Source organism: Camelus ferus, chromosome 9 (genome assembly GCF_009834535.1).
Source record: "Camelus ferus isolate YT-003-E chromosome 9, BCGSAC_Cfer_1.0, whole genome shotgun sequence".
NCBI lineage: Eukaryota > Metazoa > Chordata > Mammalia > Artiodactyla > Camelidae > Camelus > Camelus ferus.
The window spans coordinates 35,170,274-35,194,607 of NC_045704.1; the positions used below are offsets into that span (position 1 = coordinate 35,170,274).

The window sequence follows — 24,334 nt, forward strand, 5'->3', positions numbered from 1 at the left end:
GGTAGGGGGCTGAGCTGGTAGGGGGCTGGAGTTAGGGGGCGGGACCCCAAAAACCCCTCGGAGCAGCTTAGACACCTGCAGGCACGGGAACTGCTATCCTCCAGCTATGTGGCTCCTCGCTCTGGTAGTGACCTCCCTCGCCACTTACGCAGCTTGGGGTGAGTCTTCTTGAAATGCAGATACCAGAGAACCTTTGGAAAGAAATTCCTGTCTGCGGACGAGGTGGCAGAGATCAGTACAGGACAGGGGTGTGACAGGTTTGGTTCTGCAGCAGTGCATGCTCTACGGACTTAAACAGTCTAGTCCCCAGCCAGTCCCCGGCCGCAGGAGACACAAGGGATGGTAAACACCCTGGACTCAGCTGCACGCCCCACACCATAGGAGGACAACCTGCTAAACTCCAGGGTCCCAGCTGAGTACTTGAGAGACCTCCATATTTTTTCCTCCTGATTATTAGTATGGATATGGCCAAATCATGGAGCATAGCTCATAAGAACGTTAATACCGTCTCTGGAAACAGTTTGTGGGTTCACATCCCAGCTCAGCACTTGTTAGTACTGTGTCCTTAGGCAAAGGACTTCCTTTCTCTGTGTCTTGGTTTCCCCTTCTATAATATAGGGGTGACAACTGTATCTACCTCATTGGGCTGTCCTGAGATTGAAATGGATTGTTGTTTCTAAAGAGTGCTTGGAATAGGGAGAATGCAAAAGGGATAAAGGAGTTGTTTCGAAAGACAGTGTATTAATAGACAATTTGGAGGTCAGGGGCCAATTGCCAATGAAATGATATATTGTTGCTCTCAGTTCCCTGGAGGAGGGGCAGGTGCAACCATGCTGGGCCACAAGGAGGACCAGGGGGCAAGGGAAAGAGGGAGGAATCTGGGGCAAGAGACTTTATCTTGGTTGCTGGCAGAGAAGACCAGATGAGTGGGTTTAGGATTGGCAACTGGCCAGTTGCAATGGGCTGTGGGGCACAGGGCCCACCCACACTTGTCAGGTCCTTGGCCCTGGAGTGATCAGGGTAGGAGGATGGTGGCCTGGCGTGTGAGAGCCCAATAAAGAAGGTGGATGAGGTAGAGGCTCTGGCGTGCTGGAAGGGAAGATGATTCCTATCACTAGGGAGTGGCTCACTCTGGGAGGGGTAGTCCCTCCAGAGTCGGCAAGACCCCAGATGTCAAAGCATCAGGATACAGAAAATAAATGCACAGGGAATGCAAGGGGGCAGCAAGGGACCTAGAATGCACCTGTGCCATTTTATAGATGGAGAAACTGAGACTCAGAGAGGGAAGTGTACTTGACCAAGGTCAAGTGGAAAGTTGGGCTCAGGAATGTCTCTCTGTCTCCTGAATCCAGAGCAGTGCTCTGGCCATCAGTCCCCTGAGAGTCCAGGCCCCAACTGGGTTCTACCTTTTCACGAGAGGCGTGTGTGAAACTGAGTGTACGAGCAGAGTAAGAACCAAATTAGGAGTGGGCTACCCCCTTACTGCTGGTTACCCGCTGGCAGGGCCGTGCCATTTCCACCCTGAGAAAGTCCATGCTGGCTGCCTCCATTGCCTCAGTTTCCTCACCCGTAAAATGGGTATATTAATGCCTCCCCAGCAAGGCTTTTGTGCAGACTTGTTGAAATGAACTGGAATGCGCATGTGGCACAGAGTAAGTGCTCAGTTCATAAACATTACATATCACAAGAGGGGTCACGTCTGCGGCACCATTATTGCTTACGCCTCTCAGCCCATCACCCCCTTTGCACCCTTGCCAACTGGGCTTCTGTCCACTTCATGTCTCTTCAAGGTTATCACTGATATTCTTCTATCAGACCTTTTCTGTTCTGGCCACATACTTTGAGGGAGATGTTGACCTTTTGTCTGTATCTAAAGGGGAGCAACTGGGAGGATGAGAAGCTAGAAATCATTTCCAGTTGTGATGCTTAAAAAAGTGAAGCTATTGAGAACGGACAGGAGAAGACCTGAGGGACAGACATGAACACGTGTCCCTAAGGCCACCTGCACGGGAAAGTGTGGGATGGTCCCAGAGCAGGTGGAGGCAGGCCTGGTGTGGAAGCTGCAGGGAGATGGGTTTCACTCAGTGAGAAAGAGACGTCTGCTGCACAGACAGAATCTGACGGCAGCTCCCTGGGGAGGGCCCTGCTCAGAGCCCCCTCTTGTGTCACTCTACTGTACTTTAGAACAGATCACTCTTGCTCATGTATAAACTGAAAAATGTCCAAATCACTGGCCTGGCATCCGAGACCCTGTGACCTGTCTCATTGCCGGATTATGTTCCACTGCCCGTTCCCCCACCTGCTCCAAGGGGGCCCATCGCTCCCCAGGCAGGCCTTGCACTTTGCTGTCCCAGGGCCTTGCCGCTGCTCAGTCTCAGCTCCAGCTTATACCTTTATATTCGCTCTCCCCTCTGCCTTTGTCACTCCTTGCATCCATCCAAGGTCATTGCCTCCATGATGCCAGCAATCAGAGGGCCTCCCTGCCCCTTCTGTCTCCTGTGGGGCCTTACTGGTGCCCGTCCCGGGACGACACCCATTTCCACGCCAGCAGTAGGGCCAGGTGTGCATGTGTGTGGCTTTTTCTCCCTACAAGGTTCACACTCTGAGAAGAGGGGCTGCTTATTTTTCATTCAGTTTCCAGCATTCAGCTAAGCACCGGGAGCCAAAGGTAATGTTTCCAGAGGCTCCTAAGAATGGAAACTGACTGCCTTTGTCATTCCCAGCCCCTCTCCTTCTTGTTTTATTTTTCCCTGGATGCTGATATACCTCCAATTCCAGTTCCCTCCCTCGGGTAGCCCCGTGAGCTGGAAGGACAGTTCACCCCGTCTCTCTTTCACATAAGAAGCAACGGGGGCCTGGAGAGTGGAGGGGACTCATTCAAGGTCACATGCAGAAAGTGGCAAGACGCCCTGGAATCGAGTTCAAACCTTCACCAGTGACGTGCCCTCGTTTGCTCTCAATGTCCAGCAGGGCAGCCCCCCTCGCCGCCCGTCGTGGACACGGCGCAGGGCAGAGTCCTGGGGAAGCACGTCCGCTTAGAAGGACTTGCACAGCCTGTGGCCGTTTTCCTGGGAGTCCCTTTTGCCAAGCCCCCTCTCGGATCCTTGAGGTTTGCCCCGCCGCAGCCTGCAGAACCATGGAGCTTCGTGAAGAACACCACCTCCGACCCTCCTATGTAAGCCGGGGTGTGGTTTGGCGTCTCTCGGGGGGGATGTCAGCCTCCTAAGGATGCAGGTTGGAGCCAAGGCAACACTCTGCGTGGCTCATACTTTGTTCTGGAATCCTCAAGATACTGTAGATCCTGCAAAACGTTCCAGAACTCTCACAGCATTCTAGAGCCCTGCATTCCACTCACATTCATTGAGCAGCTTTGCCAGACATCTTCTAGTTTCCCGGGATCCATTAGTGAACAGAATAGAGATCCCACTTCATGCAGTTTGCATTGTAGCAGGGAGAGACAGACACTAGACAATATGCAGATTAACAGATTATATAATATGTTTGAATTTGATAAGTGCTTTGGAAAAAATAGAAATTTGAGCTGGTGAGGGGTTCCAAAATAATGATTCTGTTAACCTAAAAGCATAAAACAACTAGATATGTCACCAGCAAAATGGAAGCAGCAAAGAATTGGAACTGGGGACATGCAACTATGGTGAACCACATGCAAGCCTGGTAAAACAAAGGAGAAGGAACTCTTTAATAGAGGAGAAGGGGAAATTGGGAGGGACTGTTATAAAGAAAAAGTCCGCTGATGAAAACTGGGATTTTAATAAGTAGTGGCTGTTAATTGGCTGAATGACAGTCACTCATTGGCTGAGCTGTTGTCAGGCAAGGAGGAAATCTTCCTTGAGGCTAAGTAGTGTCACGTTTGGCCAGAAGTGAAAAGTACATCTCTTCCCGGTGTGCTCTGTATGAAGGTGGAGTGGTGCGTTCCTGAGAGCTCTCCCTCATGACCTCTGGATTCTATTTTAGTGAGGTTTCCCTTCGTTAAATTTTCACAGTTCTCTTTATTCTCCTGTCTTGAACATAGCTGGAGAGTGGGGTGGGCCAGGAGGTGTATGTTGGTAATACTTTGGGGTGTTTACTGGGCAAGCTCTCAACTCCCAGGTGTGTCTCGCTACCTGATCACAAGCAGAACACTGGTTGGTGTGTTCTAGTCACCTGACCAAGTTGGGCAAGAAGGCTCATAGATGGCCCTCGGGACACTGTGGATCTATGCCAGCATCGATTCAGATCTTAGCTACCTCAGCAAGACATTTCTGAGCGTTCCCACAGTCCTAGCTCTAGCTACACTTTCTTTTCTGTTTTTTTTTTTTTCCTTCTCTACTCTCCTTACTCCCTTCTTTCCTCCCTTACTTCTTCTCTTTCTCTTAAAATAATATTCACTGTTTTTATTTTCCGACTACAAGTAATAAGTACTACATACTTATTACAGGAAAGTGAGACAGCACAGATAAATAAAGCTACACAAATGAAAACCACAAACAATTCCATCAACCAGAGAGAACTGCTGTTCATATCTTGGATTCTGTTTTTCCGGCCTTTTATCTGTTGCACACTTTCTCCCTTAAAATGGAATCACATCCTTTTCTGTACCCAGTTCTAACGTGTGTATGTGTGTTTTTCCACACCAAAAAGCAATTCTTCCACACCGTATGGGTGTCCAACAATTCTACTAATTCTGACACTCTTTTCCCAAAGATAGGATCGGATTCCATAGGTTCAGGGCTCAGTCCCATGATACTGCCCTCTGCTTCAGATGCCAATTCCAAGTCCAAGTTACTTAGGCTTCTGACCAACTGGCTGTAAATCAGAGGTTCCCATGACCCACCTCCTTGAATCTAGTAATTTGCTGGAGCAGCTCAGAGAACACAGGAAACAGTTTACTCGCTAGATTACCAGTTTATTGTGAACGATATTAAAGGATACAAACCACTAGCCAGATGCAGATATCAGTAAGGTGAGGTCCCTGATAAAAGAGCTTTCATCCTCCTGGACTTTGGAGCCCAGCACGATGGCACTTAGAGATGAGGTCAAAACTCACCTCCTTAACACAACTGTATACACTTTTATTGCTCTTATCACTCAGGAAATGACAAGGGTTTTAAGAGCGCATTGGCAGAAACTGGTCAAAGATCAAATATATATTTCTGATTATATCACAGTATCATGTCACATTACACACATATTTTTGGATGCCTGTTCTGCTCCTTAAAGTATATCGTGAACATTGTCTTATGTCATCAACTGTCACAACCTGACATTTAATAGCTGCATTACATTGGGTATTGAATCATGTATTATTTATCCAGTCTCTTATTTGACATCCTTAATTGTTTTTGATAATAAATTAGCACTGTGATGAACATCTTGGAGCTAAATATTAGTAAGTATTCATGAACTAATTTTGAATATGTTCCAAGAAATGACATTTCTGAGTAAGAGTATTTTTTAAATTTTCCTCCAGAAATGTTACAACTATTCAATTGATAAATGAGCCTCCATTAACTGAATTTTTGGCAATGCTTGAGGTTATTAAAAATGGATTTTTGCTGTTGAATAAGAAAAATAATGATAATACTACTTACTATCATCATTATACATATAACTCTTCTTTTTATTGTGTATTTGTCTGAATACTAACGACGTTGAACTCTTTTTCCCTTTTTTAACTTTGGAATTTCTTCTTTTATGAATATTATGCCCGTTGCCTTGGTGATCTGGGGTCAGTTCCCCCCGGATGGAAATTAAGAGGCTATTGTTGGGGCTCTGACTCTGCCACTTGACAGCTGAGTCATCCCAGCACCTTAGTGCCTGAGTTGCCTCATCTATATACTGGATGCAGTGATGCCTGCTTTCTGGGGACATTGGAATCCGGAAATGTGGCTAATAATATTCCTGGAAATAAGCAATGCATAGTATGGCTCTTCCTAGCTGTGTGACGTTGGGCAGATTCTGTAGCCTCTCTGGCCTCATTTTCTCAACTGTAAAATGTACATAATAATAGAACCCATATTATGAGGCTGATCTGACGATTAAATGAGTGAATATATAAGGAGTATTTAAAATAACGATTGGCATGGTAGGAGGACTCAATAAATGTTACGCAATATAACCTCCGTTGCATCTTTAAGATCTATTGATAGGGCAACCAATAGTGCTTGTCCCTGCTGGATAATGATAGCATGTGAATTCTGCAAGACCTTTATAGAAATCACCCCCATCAGTTATACCTGGGAGACTGGGGCCCAGAGCAGGCAAGGAATTCACCCAAGGAAACACAGCAAATTAGCAGCTGAGGCAGGACTAGAACAGAATTCTCCTGATGTCGCCTCGTGTGCGTTTCATCCCTGAACTGCTGCACGCTCTAAATGTCTGCCGTTTGAGTGATTTCTCCTGCTATATGAAAGTCTCCCGTGGACTATGACATGCTTACCAGTTGGTAGAATATGGTCGCCCTACAGATCCCGGCAGAGAGCCGGCCTGCACCCAGGGCATACAGGAAGTGGTCCTGTCCCAGGCTCTTCAACACAGAGACTAAGGGATCCCAAATGATCTGGGAAGGAAAGAGGGTCAGCTCTCCCCACACATGATCCTGGGGGACCTTGGTGAACTTGAGAAGCCCCCATCTGATGCCCCAGGTAACTTCCTGCCCAATCCAGTGTCTGGAGTCTGGTCAGAACAACTATATTTACTGGCCTATTCCTGCCAGTCCAAGGCCCAGCCTGACACAGGAGACGTTTCCTTGCTCAGCTCTGATTGAACCTCAAGAATTCTTCTCTCTCCTTGCTCCTCCAGGTGCTCCCAAGACCCAGTGACCGGGCAGATGCTCTCAGACTTCTTTACCATCAGAAAGGAGAAGATTAAACTCCAGTTTTCCGAAGACTGTCTTTACCTAAATATTTACACCCCCGCTGACTTGACGAAGAGAAGCAGCCTGCCCGTAAGCAGTGGGACCACCGGTTAAGGCTGGTGTGGACTGGAAGCGATGAAGGCAGTGCTGGGTGGGGGCATCCTGGACCAAGGCTGTTTCAAGGGACCAAGGGCTCCCGTTACCTCCAAGCCAAACCTGACATCAGGAAGCACAAGTTTTCTATACCTCAGTTTCCCCCAGTCGGGGGAGGTTTGCTGTACATCTGCATGGCATTTTTAATATTTCTGAGGTCTCTCATGCTAATAGGGCAATGATTGCTCTAAATTGTAAGATTAGGAATCTGATACCCAGAGCAGCTAAGAAATAATTTCCAATAAAGTTAGAGCTGGAAAGAATCCTAGAGGCAACCCAACACCCCAGCCCTTCCTTTACAGATAGAGAAACTGAGGCCTAGAGAGGGGAAGGTGAGGTCGCAGAGCAGGTTGGCAGGACCAGAGCCCAGGTCTGTGGTACTCAGACCACGCTCTCTGACTCACGAGGAAGGGGAGCCTGTGTGTGGCCTCTTCTCAGCACATAGAGACCTTCTCTGACACCTGTCAGGGTCCCAGTGTCGCGCAGGTCGGGAGGCAGAGCCCAGGGCAACCAAGAAGCACTTCCCTTCCTCTTGGCCAACTATCTGAGGTTTTGTTGAAGCTAATTTCACTCCCTAATTGTCTTTGGCCCTGGCTGATGACCCAGTGAGTCAGCATTTCCAGAACAATTGGAGGCCCAGAGAGGCAGCAGCCTTCCAGACTCAGCCTGGAGGGTAGGGGCTGGTCTGCCAGAAAGGACAGGCCCATGGGGTAGAGACTGGAGGGGTGAGAGGGCCCAGCCCTCTCCAGCGCACCCCGTATGGTGCCTGGGGTTGGGGGAGGGCATCTGTGACCTTGTGACTATGGGCTGGCCGTGCACATGCTTGGCTCAGAGAGGTGGGGGCAGCAGTTCGTTCCTTCATTCACTCATTCCTTCTCCTGGTGTGCACTCAGTGCCCCGCACGCACAGCTGGAACTGGGGGTTAGGAGAACGGAGGAGCCTAGAGCCACGGCCACACAGCCCTGCGCTCCAGGGTCCTCCCACCTGGGCTGCGCACACCTGGGCTGCGCACACCTGGGCTGGCTGCTGCATCACATCGCTGCCGGGCAGCGCTGGGCTCGGCCTGGACTCAGAGGGGACTGCAGACTCAGTCCCTCCGCCCGCAGGGAGCCTGGGGTCGCAGGTGTAGCAGGACCAGGGACTCTGGGGACCTGGGGGATGGAGAAACTCTGCTGACGATGCCAGCTCTGGGACTACGGGGTCGGCCGGGAATCCTGGCTCCACGTTCACTAGCTGGGAGACCGGGCTTTGCTCCTCAGCGCGGGACTAATCCGCCACGAGTGCTCAGTGATGAGCCTCAAGCTTTTTGTCAGGGTCGGGCACAGCACACGGGGCGGGTCCCCCGACGCATTAGTGAGGGTGGGAGGGACGAAACTCCTCCCACCCCAGCAGCCACCCTCCCGCACCGCGGCTCAGCCTGTGGCCGCTGGAGCCAGACTGGCCGGGTGCACGTCCTGCCTCGACCCCCTGTGAGCTGTGTGGCCTCAGGCTGCTTAAGTGTCTCCCTTTTCCTGTCTGTAAATGGGACAATGGTAGTCCCTATGTCATGGGTGGTTTGTTTTTAATGCGGAGGTAGTGCTTGATGCGTAGTTCATTTTCAAGTTCCTTTTTATAATTTATAATTTTATAATTATTGCACTGTTATTGCTTTAGCCATTCCCGCTTCCCTGCTCTTTTAATGCAAGAGCCGTGACTTATGAAGTGTCTGTCCATTCTCACCCTCAACTCTTCCCACAGTTCCTGGACATAGTAGGTGTTCAGGTCGTAGTCATCAAATGATGGAAACCTGGAGGAGGTGGCTTTTAGGCTGGGCTTCGGAGGCTGGGTGGGATTTGGGGAGCAGAAGAGGCAGCAGGGAGGCATATGAAGACGAGGTACCCCCAGGGCTTGGGCTTCTTGACAGAATCCTCCGTGCACGTGAGAAGCTGAATCGCCGCTCCAGAGGTCACTAAGGTGAAGTGGGACTGCAAGGGCAGCTGCTGCCCCGTGTGCTGAGCGGGGAGTCGGTCCAGGAGTGAGGACGGTGGGATGCTGGGGAGAAGTTGGCACTCTTAGCCTTGGCTGTTCCCGTGGTACTGCTGTCAGGACAAAGAGCCCTGGGAGGAGGTGGCACTGGGACTGGGGAGACAGGCAGGGGCAGTCAGGGTGCTCTGAGGGGGGTGGTGGCCTTGGCCCCAGCTGGGAGAATGGGTGGGTGACCAAACCAGGCAGCCTCTTGGGGTCCTCCCCACCTCGGCTTCCTGTCACCAGTGTGGTTGCTCCCTCCCCGTCCAGGTGATGGTGTGGATCCACGGAGGACGTCTGGTGATGGGCGGGGCATCAACCTATGACGGGCTGGCCCTCTCTGCCCATGAAAACGTGGTGGTGGTGACCATTCAGTACCGCCTGGGCATCTGGGGGTTCTTCAGGTAAGACACTGGCCTCTCCTCATAGCACACTGACCCCCAGTGTGAGGGTGTTAGGACTCAGCTCTGGTCCTGCAAGCCCTCAAGGGGATCTTTGCTAAGTTTCCTAGTAAGACATCCATGTCCCCTATAGCAGGGCTCCACCTACCCTCTCGTTCCCCAGCCGCCCTGGCCCAATTGCTTCTGAGCTTTTGCATATAAAACGCCTAATCTACCTGACAAACTCCTGTCATTCCTGCAAAGCCCAGCGCAAATATTACCTCCTGCCGGAGACTCACCTGTGGCAGCTGTGCTGCCCTTGCGTGTCGCAAACCTCGAAGATGCGCGCTAACGTGCAGCGCGGCACTCAGAGGCCTGGCTTAGCGGTGGAGGGGCGCGTGGCCGGAACTGGGAGGTGTGGGAGCATCTGACCCCCGTGGGCACCCCTCCTGGGAGGGATGTTGCACTCACGCCCTTTCTGGAATTTGGCACGTGCGCGAGGGAAGGCTTGAGTCTCCTGCATGGCGTCTCTGTGGCGCAGGGACAGTGTTTCCTGCAGGCCCAGTTACTCAGCCTTTTCTGGAAGCACCGGCCCCAGGACCTCTTACCCTGAGATGGCTGATGGGTGGGCTGGGGGAGGGGTCACCTCACTGGAAGGACCTAGGGCAGGAGGAGGGTTATCCCAGCCGAGTGGTGTACAGATATACCTACATCACTGAGACCCCTCGTCTTTTCCCCCACAGGCATGTGTTTTGCTCTGTTTTTTAGGACAGCTGCACATCACTCCCTTGCTTCCTCTCGCCCAGCCACCCCTACCCCTCAGTCAGGTTTTCACCCCGTCCAGACACCAGACTGCTCTGGTCCAGGTCACCAACCACCCAGCAGCTCTTGGCCCAACCTTGGCATCATGCACACATGGTCCCTCACGGCTTTTTAAAGCTTCCTTCTCTTGGCTCCTGGTCACCTCCTCCCTCTGCACTGCTCCTTCTCCGCCCCTTCCCGACCCTCCTCCCCGTCTCAGGCCTCCTCCGTGCATCTCCCTCTCTGTCCTACTGGTGCTCCTGAGGTCACTCAGGGACCTCCAATCTCCGTATTTTTAACCCCCATTTCCCATTTGAAACCTACGTGCACATAATTAATTAGCTCCTGCGACTCCATGGGACATCTGAGGGCACCCGCCCTTCCAGGGACAAACCTCACCCTTGACCCCCCCACTGCTCCCCCAAACACTCCTGCTCTCCCCACTGGGCCTCCTGCTCAGCTGCCTGCAGCCCCACCCCCCGTTACTCAGGATAAATCCTTGTGGTCACCTGGACCCTTCTCTTTTCCTCACATCTCATGTTCACTGACCAGCAAATCCTCTGGGCTCCAGCTTTAAAATATTTGGAATCCAGCCACTTCTCAGCTCTTCCCGTTGAGTCACCTGCTCAAAACCCTCTTTGTCTCTCCCCTGGATTGTTGTGATCACACCTGCTTGCACAACTCAGTGACCTTTATACCATGTCGGATCCACACGTTAGCCGGAGTGATCGTTTGGGACATAAATGGAATCATGTCATTCCCTGCAGTGGCTCCCACCTTACTTACAATGACATCGAAGTCCTTGCCAGGGTCCTCAGGGTCCTCTGCATCTGCGCGTCCCACACTCATCCTTGTTCCCTGTGCCCCAGGGCCTTTGCTCTTTCTATTCCTTCTGCCTGGGATTCCCTCCTTTGGATATTTGCAACTTTCATGGGCTCATTTATTCAGGTCTCTACTCAAATGTCACTGCCTCAGAGTGGTTTTCCTTGATGGGGTGATCTGAAATAAGACTCCCAGCCCCTCTCCAGCCCTGCGGGTCCCCTCGCTGTTTTGTTTTCCTGAATGCACTTTCACACCTGACGCTGCACTCCAGACTCAGCCGTGTACCAGTTCACGGTGTGCGGTGTGAGTCTGTGGAGTCAGAGATTTTACCTGTTCTGTTCTCACAAGTGCTTCAGCTCCCAGAACAGTGTGTGACTCACAGTAGATGCTCAGGAAGCAGGCGCGGGACAGATGTGTAGACCCTACAGCAGAGCGATGCTGCAGGGGTGGGAGGCAGTGAAGACCCCAGTACCAGGGCTGTGGAAGCCCAGTCTTTTCCGGAAGGCTCACCCAGACCCCCAGCCCCATCCCGAGATCCCTGCCGTGACATCTCTGCTCTCAACCCCGCCCTGTCCTTGTACTCACAGCACTGGGGACGAACACAGCCAGGGGAACTGGGGTCACCTGGACCAGGTGGCCGCCCTGCACTGGGTCCAGAAGAACATCGCCCACTTTGGAGGAGACCCAGGCTCTGTGACCATCTTTGGGGAGTCAGCTGGAGGGGAAAGTGTCTCGGTTCTTGTGAGTGTTCCTGGCCCTGACGTGGCTGCTGATGGGACCCCTTGCAGACCAGCCCATCTAGTCCCGGGCCCTGTACTGACAAGACCCGGTTCAAGGCTGACCCTGCTCCGTTCAGCATCAGAGATTCTGGAGAGCTAATGGCCAGCTCTCCTGTGTCCCCAGGATGCTCAGGGCTCAGTTTAGTGTCCTGAGGCCAGAAGAATCTCCAGCCCCAGCTGGGCCCCGTGGTCTCCAGGGGAATGGCCCAGGCAGAGCTGGGAGTGAGGCAGCTCTTGAAGACCCCTCCCCTGAGCATCAGCTCCCTTTCTCTCCACTCCCTTCCCAGGTGTTATCTCCCCTGGCCAAGAATCTCTTCCACCGGGCCATCTCTGAGAGCGGCGTGGCTTTCACTGCTGGCCTGGTCCAGAAGGACATGAAGGCTGCCATGAAGGTAGATCTCACACTGGACTGTCCCCACTCCCTTTGCTCTGCTCTCCTGGAGTTTTGGGGGGCCTTTCTTGCTGTGGGATGCAGCTGACGTCCTCAAAGAACCACAGAAGTGGGAAATGGCTGAGCGGGAAGGGCAAGGAGATGCCTCACCCAGCCTCCCAGCTCTATCACTGAGCAAACTGGGGTAGAGAGTGGAAGCACATGCCGCAGTCAGTGAGGGATCAGCGCAGAACTGGACGCAAGCTCATGAGTCTGGACGGCCAGCCCCGTGCACTGTCCACCATCCCCACTTCCCAAAGTGTGCCAGGTGGCGTTCAGGGCTGGACAGTGGACAAAGGACTGTCATCTCATCTTAGCTCTACCAGGGTCTGAGTTCTGGTAAACCTACTGGCACTGCATGGGGCCTCCCTTGGGGCCTGTGACTGGGGTGGGTTCTTGGAGGATTCATTCAATAATTCATCCATTCACTCAACAAATAGCTTTGATATAGCCAGACACTTAGCAACCTCATGAAGCTCTGTTCAAAGGAAGGAGACAGATGACATAATTATACAAATTGTTAAATGTCAGCTGTGACCAGAGCAATAGAGGAGAGGTTCCTGATATAACAGAATCCAAAAGGAGTCCTTAGTCCAGTGTGGAAGGGGAGGTTATCAGGAAAGGGTTCCAGGAAAAAAAGAAAAAAAAAAAATCAATGCATTGAGAAAAGATAGATAAGTAGTAAGTAACTTGGTAAGAAAAGAGTGTCTAGGACGAGGGAACAGCCTGTGCAAATATCCTGGGGCAGCAGGAAGTATCTTGAATGAGACAGAGTGAGAAAGAATCATGTGGTCAGAAAGGGAAGCACAGAAGGAGCGGGGAGGGAGCTGAGGGTGGGGCCGGTGCCGGGGGCCATGTTGCATCGAAGTCTGGTGAGGACTGTGTCTTTACTTGGAGGGTGTTAGGAAGGCACGGAAGGGTGAGCCACAGGGTGGCTCTGCTGGGCAGTGTGCGCTGAGGAGGGGTCATGTAGGGCTGTGAGAGCTGGTTTGGTGGTGGGAAGAGGAGGCAACCAGACTTACAGGGACTGGGAAGTAAAGAGGGGAGGAGACACATGCACCAGGAACTCTTAGAATTTCTGAGAATGTTTGTCAGAATTCTTCGTTATAAAGAGTAGAAGCCTATTTGACCAGGCTAAGTCCAGAAGGGGGAATTGATTGGAAGAAAACAAAGTGGCAGAGATGAGGCTGGATTTTTCTATTAAACAGGATCAGAAATTGTCAGAATGAGAAATCTAAGACTCTTATTCTTGTTGCCTCTCTCTCTCTCCCTCTCTCTCTTTCTCTCACCCCCTCTCTTCCTCTCCCTCTTTCTCCCTCTGTACTTTCTCTGTCTCTCTATCCTTCTGTCTCTTTCTCCCCTTCTCCTTGTGTTTTTTATTTATTCAACAAGTGCTTACTGAGTGCTGACTGTATGTGAGACGTGGGACCGGGCTCTGGGCAGCCCATGCTCACCCTCCCTAGTCCTGCCATGGTGGAGCCTGGCTCCTCTCCATCTGCATTGTCCCCTCTGGCTGCACTTAGCCAGTGTCTGGCCTCAGGCCAAAAGGCTCTCAAGTGGATGAGCTGAGATTTGAAATGAGACAGTGGGACTCTGGATTCCATGCTCTTAAGCCCCACTGCATGCTGTCTCTCTTTAGATGTTCAGGTTTGATAGAGGAGTGTAACTGACATGATTGGAATTCAAGACACCCTGTCCAGAGTATTTTCTACATCTTTCGCTGCCTTTAGAAATTGAGGTTGGGACAGAACAGCTCGTTACTGATGGAGGGAAGGGACAAGGCTCTTGAGTTCTCCTGTCACCTGTGATCTCTGCAGAAAATTGCGGTCCTTGCTGGGTGTAAAACCATCACCTCGGCTGTCCTTGTTCACTGCCTGCGCCAGAAGACAGAGGACGAGCTCTTGGAGGTGTCGCTTAAGATGGTAGGTACATGTGTTCTCCTGGCCACACAATCCCCGCTCCCCGCCTCCATAAACAAAGAGTGGGGGTACCCTAAAGGAAAATTGGGATGTTATAGCCTGGGGGGAGCAAGAAGGGGAAATGGGTGGAGGGCAGGGCTGGCCCAAACAGACGGCCTCCCCAGAGCTCTCCACCCGGCCCACACCTACACCTGCTGCTCAGGCCAGGGCTCCCGGGGCCCACTTCATTTCGGCCCACACCTATACCCGGTGCTCATGCCTGGGTGAGCCCAGGTCCACATTTCCTCCAGGAAGCCTTCTCACCCACATGTCTATCTTTGTCTTCACAGAACTTTTTCGGTCCTGATTCATTTTCAGATACCAAGGAGGTTAAGGTATTTAGTTTCTTGATTACACAGTTTAAATCTTCATCCCTTATGCTTCAGTTAATGAAAACGAAATCATGAAAGGCCCAGAGAGGGTCAGTGACTTGCCTGGGAAAGTAACACAGCCAAAGACCAGATGTAGGACTGTATTAGTTCCTCTGACTCTGAGTCCTGGGCTCTTAGTCATCAAATCGGTGTCCACTGGGCCCAGCCAACCTCCTCGTCTTGTTTGCATTCCTACAAATGCCCCATTAGGAGAAAGCCAGACTAGAAACTTCCACTGTGGGGAGGTGGAGATGACCGGGGCGGGGAGCCTTCATGGGGAGCCCAGATCTCCTCCTGGGAGGCTGCAGGGCTGTGCCGCTTGGGCCCTTTGCAGGGCTGTGAGGAAGGGAGTCACAAAGCTCAGTCCTGGGGACACCACCCTCCGCCCAGCCACCCCGGAAACTCCCTCAGCAGCCTCCCCAGGGCCCAGGAAATGTCGAGCCCTTGTTTTATTATAGATAACCATTACACATAACTGATTTTTTTATAAACTATGTATACATATTACATATAGTACCTTGAAACAAAAACACACATAAAAAAGGTTGAAAAAATATGGCCAGAGGCTCGCAGGAACCTGACCCCGTCTTTCCCCGGAGCAGCGGCTCATAGTCACTGCTCAGAGTCCCAGTGACGTCCAGCCCCGAACCAGCACCAGTATCGAGGACTGACTGTAGCTGCAGAGCTGCACACAGAGATGCACACACCTCAGAGTGTATCCACGGCTTACTATGTATTTTTACACCAATTTGAGTACAGGTTTGCTCCCGTCACCTGACCGCTGCTGGCCCCTGGTCAGAGGTCTGCCCTGTGGGGAAACACAGACTGGCCCCTTTGTGAGGACCTGAGGGTGTGGTCCCGCCCATGGGCACACAGGTTTGTGGTGGCCCTGAGCTCAGGCAGGGGAGAGGGGGACATGGCTGTGACACAGGCACGACGCTGCCCCCTCGCCAGAACCGTGCTTTCCTGCCCACGGTGGTGGACGGAGTGCTGCTGCCGAAGATGCCTGAAGAGATTCTGGCTGAACAGGACTTCAACACCGTCCCCTACATCGTGGGGATCAACAAGCAGGAGTTTGGCTGGATTATTCCAACGGTGAGAAAGTGAAGCCTCTCAGACATGCCTCCCTGCGCGTCCCATCACCCCTCCCACCTCTGTCACAGGACCCACCTTCTCCTGACCCCTCTCTAGGTCCAGGGCAGCTGTCCCCTTTGTACCAGCTGACGTTTCCATGGAGACCATGTCCACGATGCCCACCTATCACCTGGGAGGTGTGGCCGAGGGGAGCCACGTCCCCAAGCACTCTCTGATTATCCAAGAATCCTGAAATGTGGGTGCTGCAGAGAATCACTGGGCAGATGAGAACTCAGGGCTAGGAAAGGGAAAGGGGCTCAGAGTTAAGGCGAGGGGGCCTGGGGCCGGCAGCCCCTCCCCTTGGGCTGGTGCGGCCCCAGTTTCCCAATGAATCCCCTGCACAGGCACTCAGTCGTCTCACTGGAGAGACTGAGGTGCTCGCTTCCTCCTGAGTTAAAGCTGATCCTGAGTTTGGGAAGGGCCTTCCCTCCTGTCTGAAATCAACACAGCAGGACACTGGTTGACAGGACAACGGGTTTGACTCAGTTACCCCCCCCCCACCACAATAGGGAGAGAGTCCAGCGAGGACTCACCCCAAATCTCTGAAACAAAAGGCTGGAGCCTGTTGAAAGCTGAGGAGGGGTGTCCTTGTGACTGGGCCACCTGGATTTGTTAGCTGGCCTTCTCTGGAGGGGACACAGACTTCTCCTGTCTTCGTGACGGGAGGCAGGGGTGTCACTGGTGCAAGGCACCCACCAAAGTGCGGTCTTTCTCCTCCCCAGGGACTGGGAGAGAGAGCGGGAGTGACCCCCGGAATGTTGGCTTTTCAAAGAGATCGCTCTCAGGTCTTTGAGGAAACAGTTTCGGGTGGAAGGTTGCCAGATCAAAGGGCAGAGAAAGGATTGAGAATGGCAAGGTTTCTAGAGTAACTGCTCTCAGCGGGGGTTCAGGGCCCTCTCTGCCTGTCACCAGGTTTTGGCTGGAACAAATAGTAAACTCTCCTGGGAGCGCGGAGCTTTCCAAGGGGACCTGGCGTCACCCTGGGGACACGCCTTCAGTTGCTTGTCACCTTGCTAGTCTGGTCAAGTCTCTTACTGCAGAGTCTGGATGGAGTCGTGTGCAGAGCCCCGTGGTCCTTCAGAAGGATTTCAGAGGCTGCACCATTGGCCCAAAGCCATAATGGCCGGATTTGGGGCTTCCTCACTTCCCTGACCCAGGCAGGGATTTGTGGGGTCTGTGTCACGTGCCCCCGAGCCCCTCCTTCAACTCTAGGCAGACCGAAACCTCCCGTCCCTGTGTCCGGGACCACTGTGGGGACCCCAGCCTGACCCGTATATGTGTGTACGTGTAAACCTCAAAGGGCTGGGGCAGCCTCCCTTAACAATTACTTTCTCTCTTTGCGCTTCTTGATTTCCGGATATAAAAGTCCACTTGATCCATTGATGTTGCCCAGCTCCTCAAAGACCCATGCCCGTCAAGACGTGACAGAGTGACCCCCAGCCTGAGTCGGTTTGGTCTGACCCCCCACATCGGTCCTTCTTGCTAACTGCTGACGTTTCACAGTTGCTCACCCTTTCTCTTAACAGATGATGGGTTACCCACTCTCTGAAGGCAAACTGGACCAGGAAGAGGCCACAGCACTCGTGCAGAAGTCCTACTCTCTCCTTGTAAGAATCCAGGAATCACAGGAACTGGCTGAGCCAAAAAAGAGGCACAGGGGCTTTCCCAAAGTGCAGAGCGTTTGACTGGGGCTGGAGGGTTCTGCTCCCATTTGTCTGCCTTTCCACCTCACCGCCAGGGGCTGGGGGTGGAGGGGTTGCATCGGGCTTGAGACACTCACCATAATGCAAGCTTTCGTCACTGGCAGGAGGAGCCATGCTGTTCACGAGGGCTTGGTGGTCACTTTAACTATTGTTCCATTTCAGAACATCCCTAAGGAACTGGCTCCGGTGGCTACTGAGAAGTATTTAGCAGGGACAGATGACCCTGTCAAAAAGAAAGACCTGTTACTCGACTTGATTGCAGATCGGGTGTTTGGTGTCCCATCTGTGAATGTGGCTCGTCACCACAGAGGTGAGTCCCAGACGTTGGACAGGAGAGGGAAACCGACCCCTCCAGCCTCACACGGTGTCCTGTCCTCACCCGCAGCATAGAGAGACATGTGGAAACTCCAGGGGTCAGTCCTCAAAGGTCCATCCCATAGGCCTGGGGTGGGGCACTGCCCTATGTTGGTTTCTACCAGAAGTAGACTCTGAGAAAATAATCTGAATGCAAGTCATTTACCTGGGAGGTGATCCCAGAAAATTGCAGTTAAAGTGGAGAAGAGACACGGGAAGATGAAGGCAGCCGATCCGTGCTGCACTGTGAAGCAGGGATCCAGGGTGGACGCCTGGAGCTGGGATCTCTGGGAGTCCAGCAGAGGACACGTCTCATGGTTCACCCGAATGAGCGGCAGGAGAGCTGGGGTATTTAACCTCCACCTTTGACAAATTATTGGCTGAAGCCGATTCCTGAGGGGCTGTAAATTTCCCCCGGTGCTTTGACCTGCTGCACACATGGGCAGAGTGGTTTCTGGCAGCCAAAGACCTGAGGCAAAGAGCGACAGGTGCTGGAGGGGAAATCAGGCTGACACGTCCAGAAACAGGGGAGCTGCGATGCACCGTCAGCTCCTGCCACAGGGCTCCTCACCTGAACTACGTGATCTGTGGGGCCCCAGGGCACATCTTGGAAGCTGTGTCTTGGAAGGTATCCAAGGTCAGAGCTAGTTGCAAACTTCTTTGTTAACCAGTGCAGCTGGGGGTAGAGTGAAGCCAAGAATAGGAAGGAGTGAGCTTTGGAAGAGTGAGGGCAGGCGGTCTGGAGAATGTTGATGCCTGCAGCCGCCTCCTTCCACCTGATGTGTGCTGGTTCTGTCACAGGGGCCCCCAGCGTCACCCACGGCTGAGTGCGGGGTGTGAGGTCAGGGATGGAGGAGCTCACCTGGGGAGGAGGCGTCCCTTTGGTCATCACAGGATCCTGCTTTTCTAGGAGCCCTCCTTCACCTAGTCTGCGAGGCAGGAAATGCTTCTCTGTTCCAGAGCACTCTCTCCAACTGGGCTGGAATGTGTAGGATTTGGGACTTCATATGCATAATTAAAAGCAGCAACAGCTGACCTGCCGTGTCCCCAAAATACAGGTTCTGGTGACCACTTCCTTCTCCCTAGGGTCCCGATAGAACTCTTTTTCACCCAGGGGCTGCCCGGGGTCCAATCTATTCTTTCATAAACTTGGTCTTGGCTCCTGATACACCTCTGACCTGTGATTTCCTCTTCTTCGTCGTCTGCTGACCCAGTCATCCTGGACTTGTGTTTTATCTGACGTCTCATAGCTTTGAGTTCAGGGTCTTTTTCTCACGGACTTCCCAGATTTTATCAATGTTGTTCTTTCCTTTTCATATTTTTGTCTACTTGTCTTACCTGTCTATCAAAAAAATATCTGAATATAAAATTACCACCTTACAGCTACAGGGCTTTTTGAAAATATGTAAACACATGAAGAAGAAACTAGGTACTGCTCGTAATTTCTCTATGTAGAAGTATCTGCTGTAAATTTTAGACGCTTTTTTCTCTAATGATCGTTCTATGCCTTACATATAATTGAAATATTAATTTTAGATTATATTTTTGTTGACAGAACCCTATTTTGTAGACTTCCTCAATGTCAATACAATTTCATAAAAGTCCATTATTTCAGGGAATAGTGCAGTACGATTTCCTTTAGGATTCCTGTCCTGGCTTCTCACACTTTGATGCCACAAGAGCATGATGCTCGGCCTTCTGTGCATATAACTTTAGCCACATCTCTAATACATTTCTTAGGAATCCTTAGTAGGCGTGAAATTGCTAGACTGGGTGTAGGGATATTTTAAAATTCTTGATACATGTTGTGAAATTGCTCTCCAGTGCATGAGGGTATGGATTTCTTAATTTTTTCATTTGCGAAACTCAGGCTGAAAAATAAAGGGAATGCTGCCAATTTCATAAGCCCCTCCTTACCAAAAAAGTAACATCACACTGTTTTAATTTGCGTATTTTTGATTGCTAGCTCTCTCCTTCCCTCTGCTTCTCTTGTTCCTAAATCTTATTCCTCAAATCTGTGCCCTACTTTCTTCTGAAGACTTATGTGGTGTTTGTAGGAATGTTATAAATCTCAGAGGTTGAAAAAAAAAAAGGAAAGAAGAAGAGTAGGTTTGGGGCAACAAGCTGCCAAAAATAAGTTCCCTCATTCACAAAAGGTCTCTCCTGTGCAGCTGGGTTCTGTGTCCTTTCTGACACTTCTGCGTAGCAGAGGAAAGATTAAACCCCGTCCTCCAACAACTTCTGCTTGAGCTTGAAGCCGCTGTTAATCAGTGGATTATGGGACCACAGAAGGGTTGCTTCCCCCAAAAACACCTCTTCCTAAACCAAGGGCGCAATGTTGGGGGGTGAGGGAAGCAACTGAATACATCAGTCTGCATCCTCCTGTCACGATGGCAGAGGCTGTTAAACAGCCTTGTGAGCGAGTATCTAATGACACGAAGAAATGATGACAGTCATACAATATAACAGACACAAAATCGTCGTAATTGTATATACACAAAAAGGCTGTGTGCTGAAATAGTCCCAGAGGTTTCTCTGAGTGGTGGGGCTATACGTCATCTTCTTTGTTCATACTCCTTTTTTTCCTGCAGTTTACAACTTTGCTACTGTCCCCAGTGGGGGACAAGCTGTAACATTTCCCCAACAGGCTGACTTGGGGCCGACCCTCCCTGGTCAGCGTCACTCTGCTGGGGGCGTGTGATCCCTGCGCAGCGCCCCCTAGACTGGTGGCCCGCCAACTGGCCTGGAAGGAGCGGGGATGGGCGAGTCTGCGGAAGCATCAGCAGGAAACCTGACATCTTCTGGGGACCTGGAGACGGGGGTGAGCGTGGGGGCAGTACCAGGACCTGCACACTCCGCTGGCCGAGCAGGAAGCAAAACATGTGAGGTGACAGAGGAAAAGGAAATGCTGAATTTCAGTTTCCTGAGACACAAGAGGCAGATTGTCCCCTTTCTGCGTAGGTTTGTATTTAAATATCCACACTTTCAGACCAGCAACTTGGATTAGCTTCACTCTCCTCGGAATAGGTGTGGAAAACACTGGAAACGCTCAAAAATGGGCAGAATACATGACACCTGTCGCTCCGCAGGTATTCTCCAAAGGAATGAAAACTAGCCTGTTATCAACGAAAGATGGTAGTGGACAGTGTATGCACAGAGGGCCCCCGTGTGAGTGCGTTAGAAGGGGCTCCTGCAGACTGGCCCAGTGCCCGGAGAGTGATGGTTACTTTGAATGGATCTAGCCAAGGGTTCAGCATTCATTCATTCATTCATTCACTCTTCATTCACTCATTCGTTTCTCAATTGCCTGGCTCAAACCCCATCTAGCTCCCTAACTGTGCACCCTTAGGCCAGTCACAACATTTTCCTGAAAGGTTTTCCTTCTGTTCTGCTGCTAACAGGCTTCCTGCAGGCACAGCGAGGTCGAGCACAGGGTTGGCGCTCACGACGGGCAGCTACTCTTACTGCTGCGATTGTTCCCTCAGGAGCAGACATGTCCCCAGTTTCCTGATTGCTCACGGCCCCCCGGACAGCGGGACACCACCCACGTGTGCGTCTGGTGACATGAACTGTGTGACTCCGTGTCTTCCAGATTCCGGGGCCCCCACCTACATGTATGAGTTCCAGTATCGCCCAAGCTTCTCGTCAGACATGAGACCCACGACGGTGGCAGGAGACCACGGGGATGAGATCTTCTCCGTCTTCGGGGCTCCACTTTTAAAAGGTGATGGCCCTTTGGTGACTAGAAACTTGGAGTTAGGATATGGGGGTTGAAGTCTTGGCTTAGTGGCCTTAGCCAAGTTCCTCCTTCTCTCCAGGCCTTAGTTTCCAGAATTCACCATAGCAGAGTTGAAGGACAAGTGTTCCCTAATTTCTGTTGCCCTAAAGTGCGTGATGGGGGATGTGTATCCCTGTGCCCTCACTGACGGTCACTCTAAGAATCCAGACCCGGGCATCAGTGAGCCAGGTGGTGGGTCACCTGCAGGCCCTGCTCCGGGGCTGGATTCTCCCTCTCCCCACTCGCAGAGCACAGCAGACTGTGAGTGAGGGGCAGGTCAGAATTGCTGTTAACCTTGAATCAGGGCCAGTGTGTGTCTGTCTGTCTATCTCACCATCTATCTGTCTATCTATCTATCTAAAACTTATCACTTTCAATATTTGAATATATTTAGGATTCTAATTTATTAATATATCAATACATCTATTACTGTGTTAATAATCTATTAATGAATGAAGCCCTTTTCACAATGTCCTCAGTGCCTTAGCCATCAGCAGTTACAGACGACTTGTGGGGACACACCTCAGGGCTGCTCATGGCACTCAGTGCCTCTGGGCATCTCCTGGTTGGGTGACTCTTTGGGGACCTTGCAGCTTGGTTGTTTTCCAGATTCTGTGAAGGTGTGTGTGGGTGAAGGAGACTGAGGGAAGCCCCGAAGGACAGCACCCTGGGAGGTGGAGTGGCTGCAGCAGAAGCCCTGGCTGCGGCAGTGGGACCCTGGGTGGGGGGAGGGGCACGCCGGGCACAAAAGACAAGGGCAGCAGCTTATAGATTGACCGCTGCCCTTTGCTGAGGCCCAGGTCAGGAAGTGTCATGCTTAAAGTGCACGTGAGTTACCAGGATCTTGTTAAAATGCAGGCTTGCCTCAGTAGGTCAGGAGGAGGGTCTCCGTTTCTGAACTTCTGACAAGCTCTCAGGGGCCGTTGCTGCCCATGGACTCACTGTGAGCAGCAGGGCTTGGTCTTCTCCCACAGGGGGCACCTCAGAAGAGGAGACCAATCTCAGCAAGATGGTGATGAAATTCTGGGCCAACTTTGCTCGGAACGGGTGAGCAGGTGGCAAGGCTGGAGCAGGCTTGGGAAGGCGCGGGGCGAGGCTGTGGGGTGGGGGCGCTTCCAACGTGTGATGGGCAAACTCCCAGCCCCGTGGCGTCCGACCTGAGAGCTCCCCAAAGTGGACAGGCTGCCAAGGAGACGGTCAGCCTCCTGTCTCTGGAGGCATAGGAGACGTTGGCAGAAGTGAAGCCAGGGGTCCCTGTCAGTCTCGGAGGGGTGTTGGGACCACACAGTAGCTTTGAGGAATTTCTATTTGATTCTGTTCCCAGGAATCCCAATGGCGAGGGGCTGCCCCACTGGCCGGTGTACGACCAAAAGGAAGGCTACCTTCAGATTGGCGTCACCACCCAGGCAGCCGAGAAGCTGAAAGCCGAGGAAGTGGCTTTCTGGACCGAGCTCCTGTCCAAGGAGGCAGCGAAGAAGGCATCCCGGACAGCACACGTCGAGCTGTGACCGGCGGTGCAGCTGGCCTTGGGGGCCTGTGGGAACCCGGACAGGCGTGTTCTAGAGAAAGTGTTTACGGGCCAAGGAGGCATCTTATGGTGGAGGCTGGGGACCCATTACTGGGAGTGGGCAGAGGTCAAGGAGTGGGGGTTTCTGTATCTGTGGCCTCAGTTTTGGAAATAAATGCTCTTGGAGAAGCCACGTCAGTGCCTGTGTCTTAGGCTGAAATTAAATCATCCTCCTGAAAGAGAGGAGAATGGAGGCAGAGGGCACCATGGGCAGAAAGTTTCCTCTGGCAGGTCTGGCTGGTCCTCTGGACGGTGGCTCGCTGCCTGGGCCCTGGGAGGTGCCAAGGGGGACTCTGCCTCTGCGCCTGTCCCTGGGCCTCAGTAGCTCCCACAGGAGGGCGTGGTGGTCTGAATGCAGCGTCCCTCCTCTCCATGTGGAGATGGAGGTGGCATTGACTGTGGATATACCTGGTTTGGCAGGTGGGGGGTTGGGGTGGTTTGGGCAGTTGCCATGGCAACCCCAGACTGACCCCCCCCATGCCGGAATGAAATTTCGTTTTGACCCCACTCTACTGCCTGTCCCCTGTCTACAGCTCTTCCTGCTCCCCATGCAGCTCCAGAGTCTGAATCCGACTCCCTCAAACAAACCTTCCCCCTCATTCCCAGCAGCTGTGAGAGGCCTGAGGCTTTAAAAATTCCATCAAGAGATACTTCCCTTGAAAAACTGTGACTAACTAAAGTTTGGGGGAAATGGTAGTATGAGTCGGTGCCTTATCTAGGCCAATTGTGACCTAAAGTAGAGACCGGCCAAGCATGAAAAGAAAGGGAGGCAGTTCGGAAAGAACCTTGAAAAAGAAAGGCTGGAGATAAGAAACGGCAGGAAGAATTAAAGAAGCAAAAACCTACAAAGGTCGAAAGAAATCCATTAGAGGAAAGGCTGTCCATCCTGCCCGCCCTTAGAATCCCTTAAGCTGCTTTTTAAAGATGCTGTTTTCCGAGCCGCATCGCGATACTGTTAGTTTGGCCTGGGGAGAGGCCTCCGCATCAGGGTTCTTAAAAAGTTCCCTGTGTGCAGTTGATGTGCAGCCTGGGTTGAGAACCACCCACTGGTCAGCGAGCTCCTGAGAGTGGGACCTTTTCTGTTGGTCTCTGTGTCTTAGAGACCACACAGAGAGTGTGCTGAATGCAGCACGCATGTGTGGCTGAACGCACGAGCGAGTGACTGGAAGAGTTATTTGCCCGGTTCCTGGAGACAGCAAACAATGTAGACCCACCCAGGGTTGCTTGTGGTAAGAAGGCAGGAA

The 24,334-nt window shown here is 52.0% G+C and overlaps 1 protein-coding gene across 3 annotated transcripts; it reads left to right on the forward strand.

Annotated features, from left to right (window-relative positions):
- On the forward strand, positions 1 to 23,228 carry LOC102509275 (liver carboxylesterase). Of its 3 annotated transcripts, none has more exons than XM_032486343.1 (14): positions 1 to 158; positions 2,968 to 3,175; positions 6,802 to 6,946; positions 9,284 to 9,417; positions 11,604 to 11,757; positions 12,083 to 12,187; positions 14,043 to 14,147; positions 14,474 to 14,512; positions 15,509 to 15,649; positions 17,215 to 17,295; positions 17,554 to 17,701; positions 21,338 to 21,469; positions 22,498 to 22,570; positions 22,848 to 23,228. In XM_032486343.1, the coding sequence occupies exons 1-14, from the start codon at positions 107 to 109 to the stop codon at positions 23,029 to 23,031; spliced, it is 1,701 nt and encodes a 566-aa protein (XP_032342234.1). In that variant the 5' UTR covers positions 1 to 106; the 3' UTR covers positions 23,032 to 23,228. The 3 variants fall into 3 exon arrangements, with proteins under 3 accessions (XP_032342234.1, XP_014420557.2, XP_014420932.2); XM_014565071.2 differs by having other exon boundaries at positions 2 to 158; positions 14,474 to 14,518; XM_014565446.2 differs by having other exon boundaries at positions 3 to 158; positions 2,971 to 3,175; positions 14,474 to 14,518.
- The last annotated feature ends 1,106 nt before the right edge of the window (positions 23,229 to 24,334 follow it).

What these genes read in the sequence shown, in the direction of transcription:
- LOC102509275 (XM_014565071.2), top strand. Translation starts at nt 107, where the DNA reads ATGTGGCTCCTCGCTCTGGTAGTGACCTCCCTCGCCACTTACGCAGCT. An exon ending in CGAAGAGAAGCAGCCTGCCC is followed by an intron (nt 6,947 to 9,283) that starts GTAAGCAGTGGG and finishes CTCCCCGTCCAG; the next exon opens with GTGATGGTGTGGATCCACGG. An exon ending in TGTGGCTCGTCACCACAGAG is followed by an intron (nt 17,702 to 21,337) that starts GTGAGTCCCAGA and finishes CGTGTCTTCCAG; the next exon opens with ATTCCGGGGCCCCCACCTAC.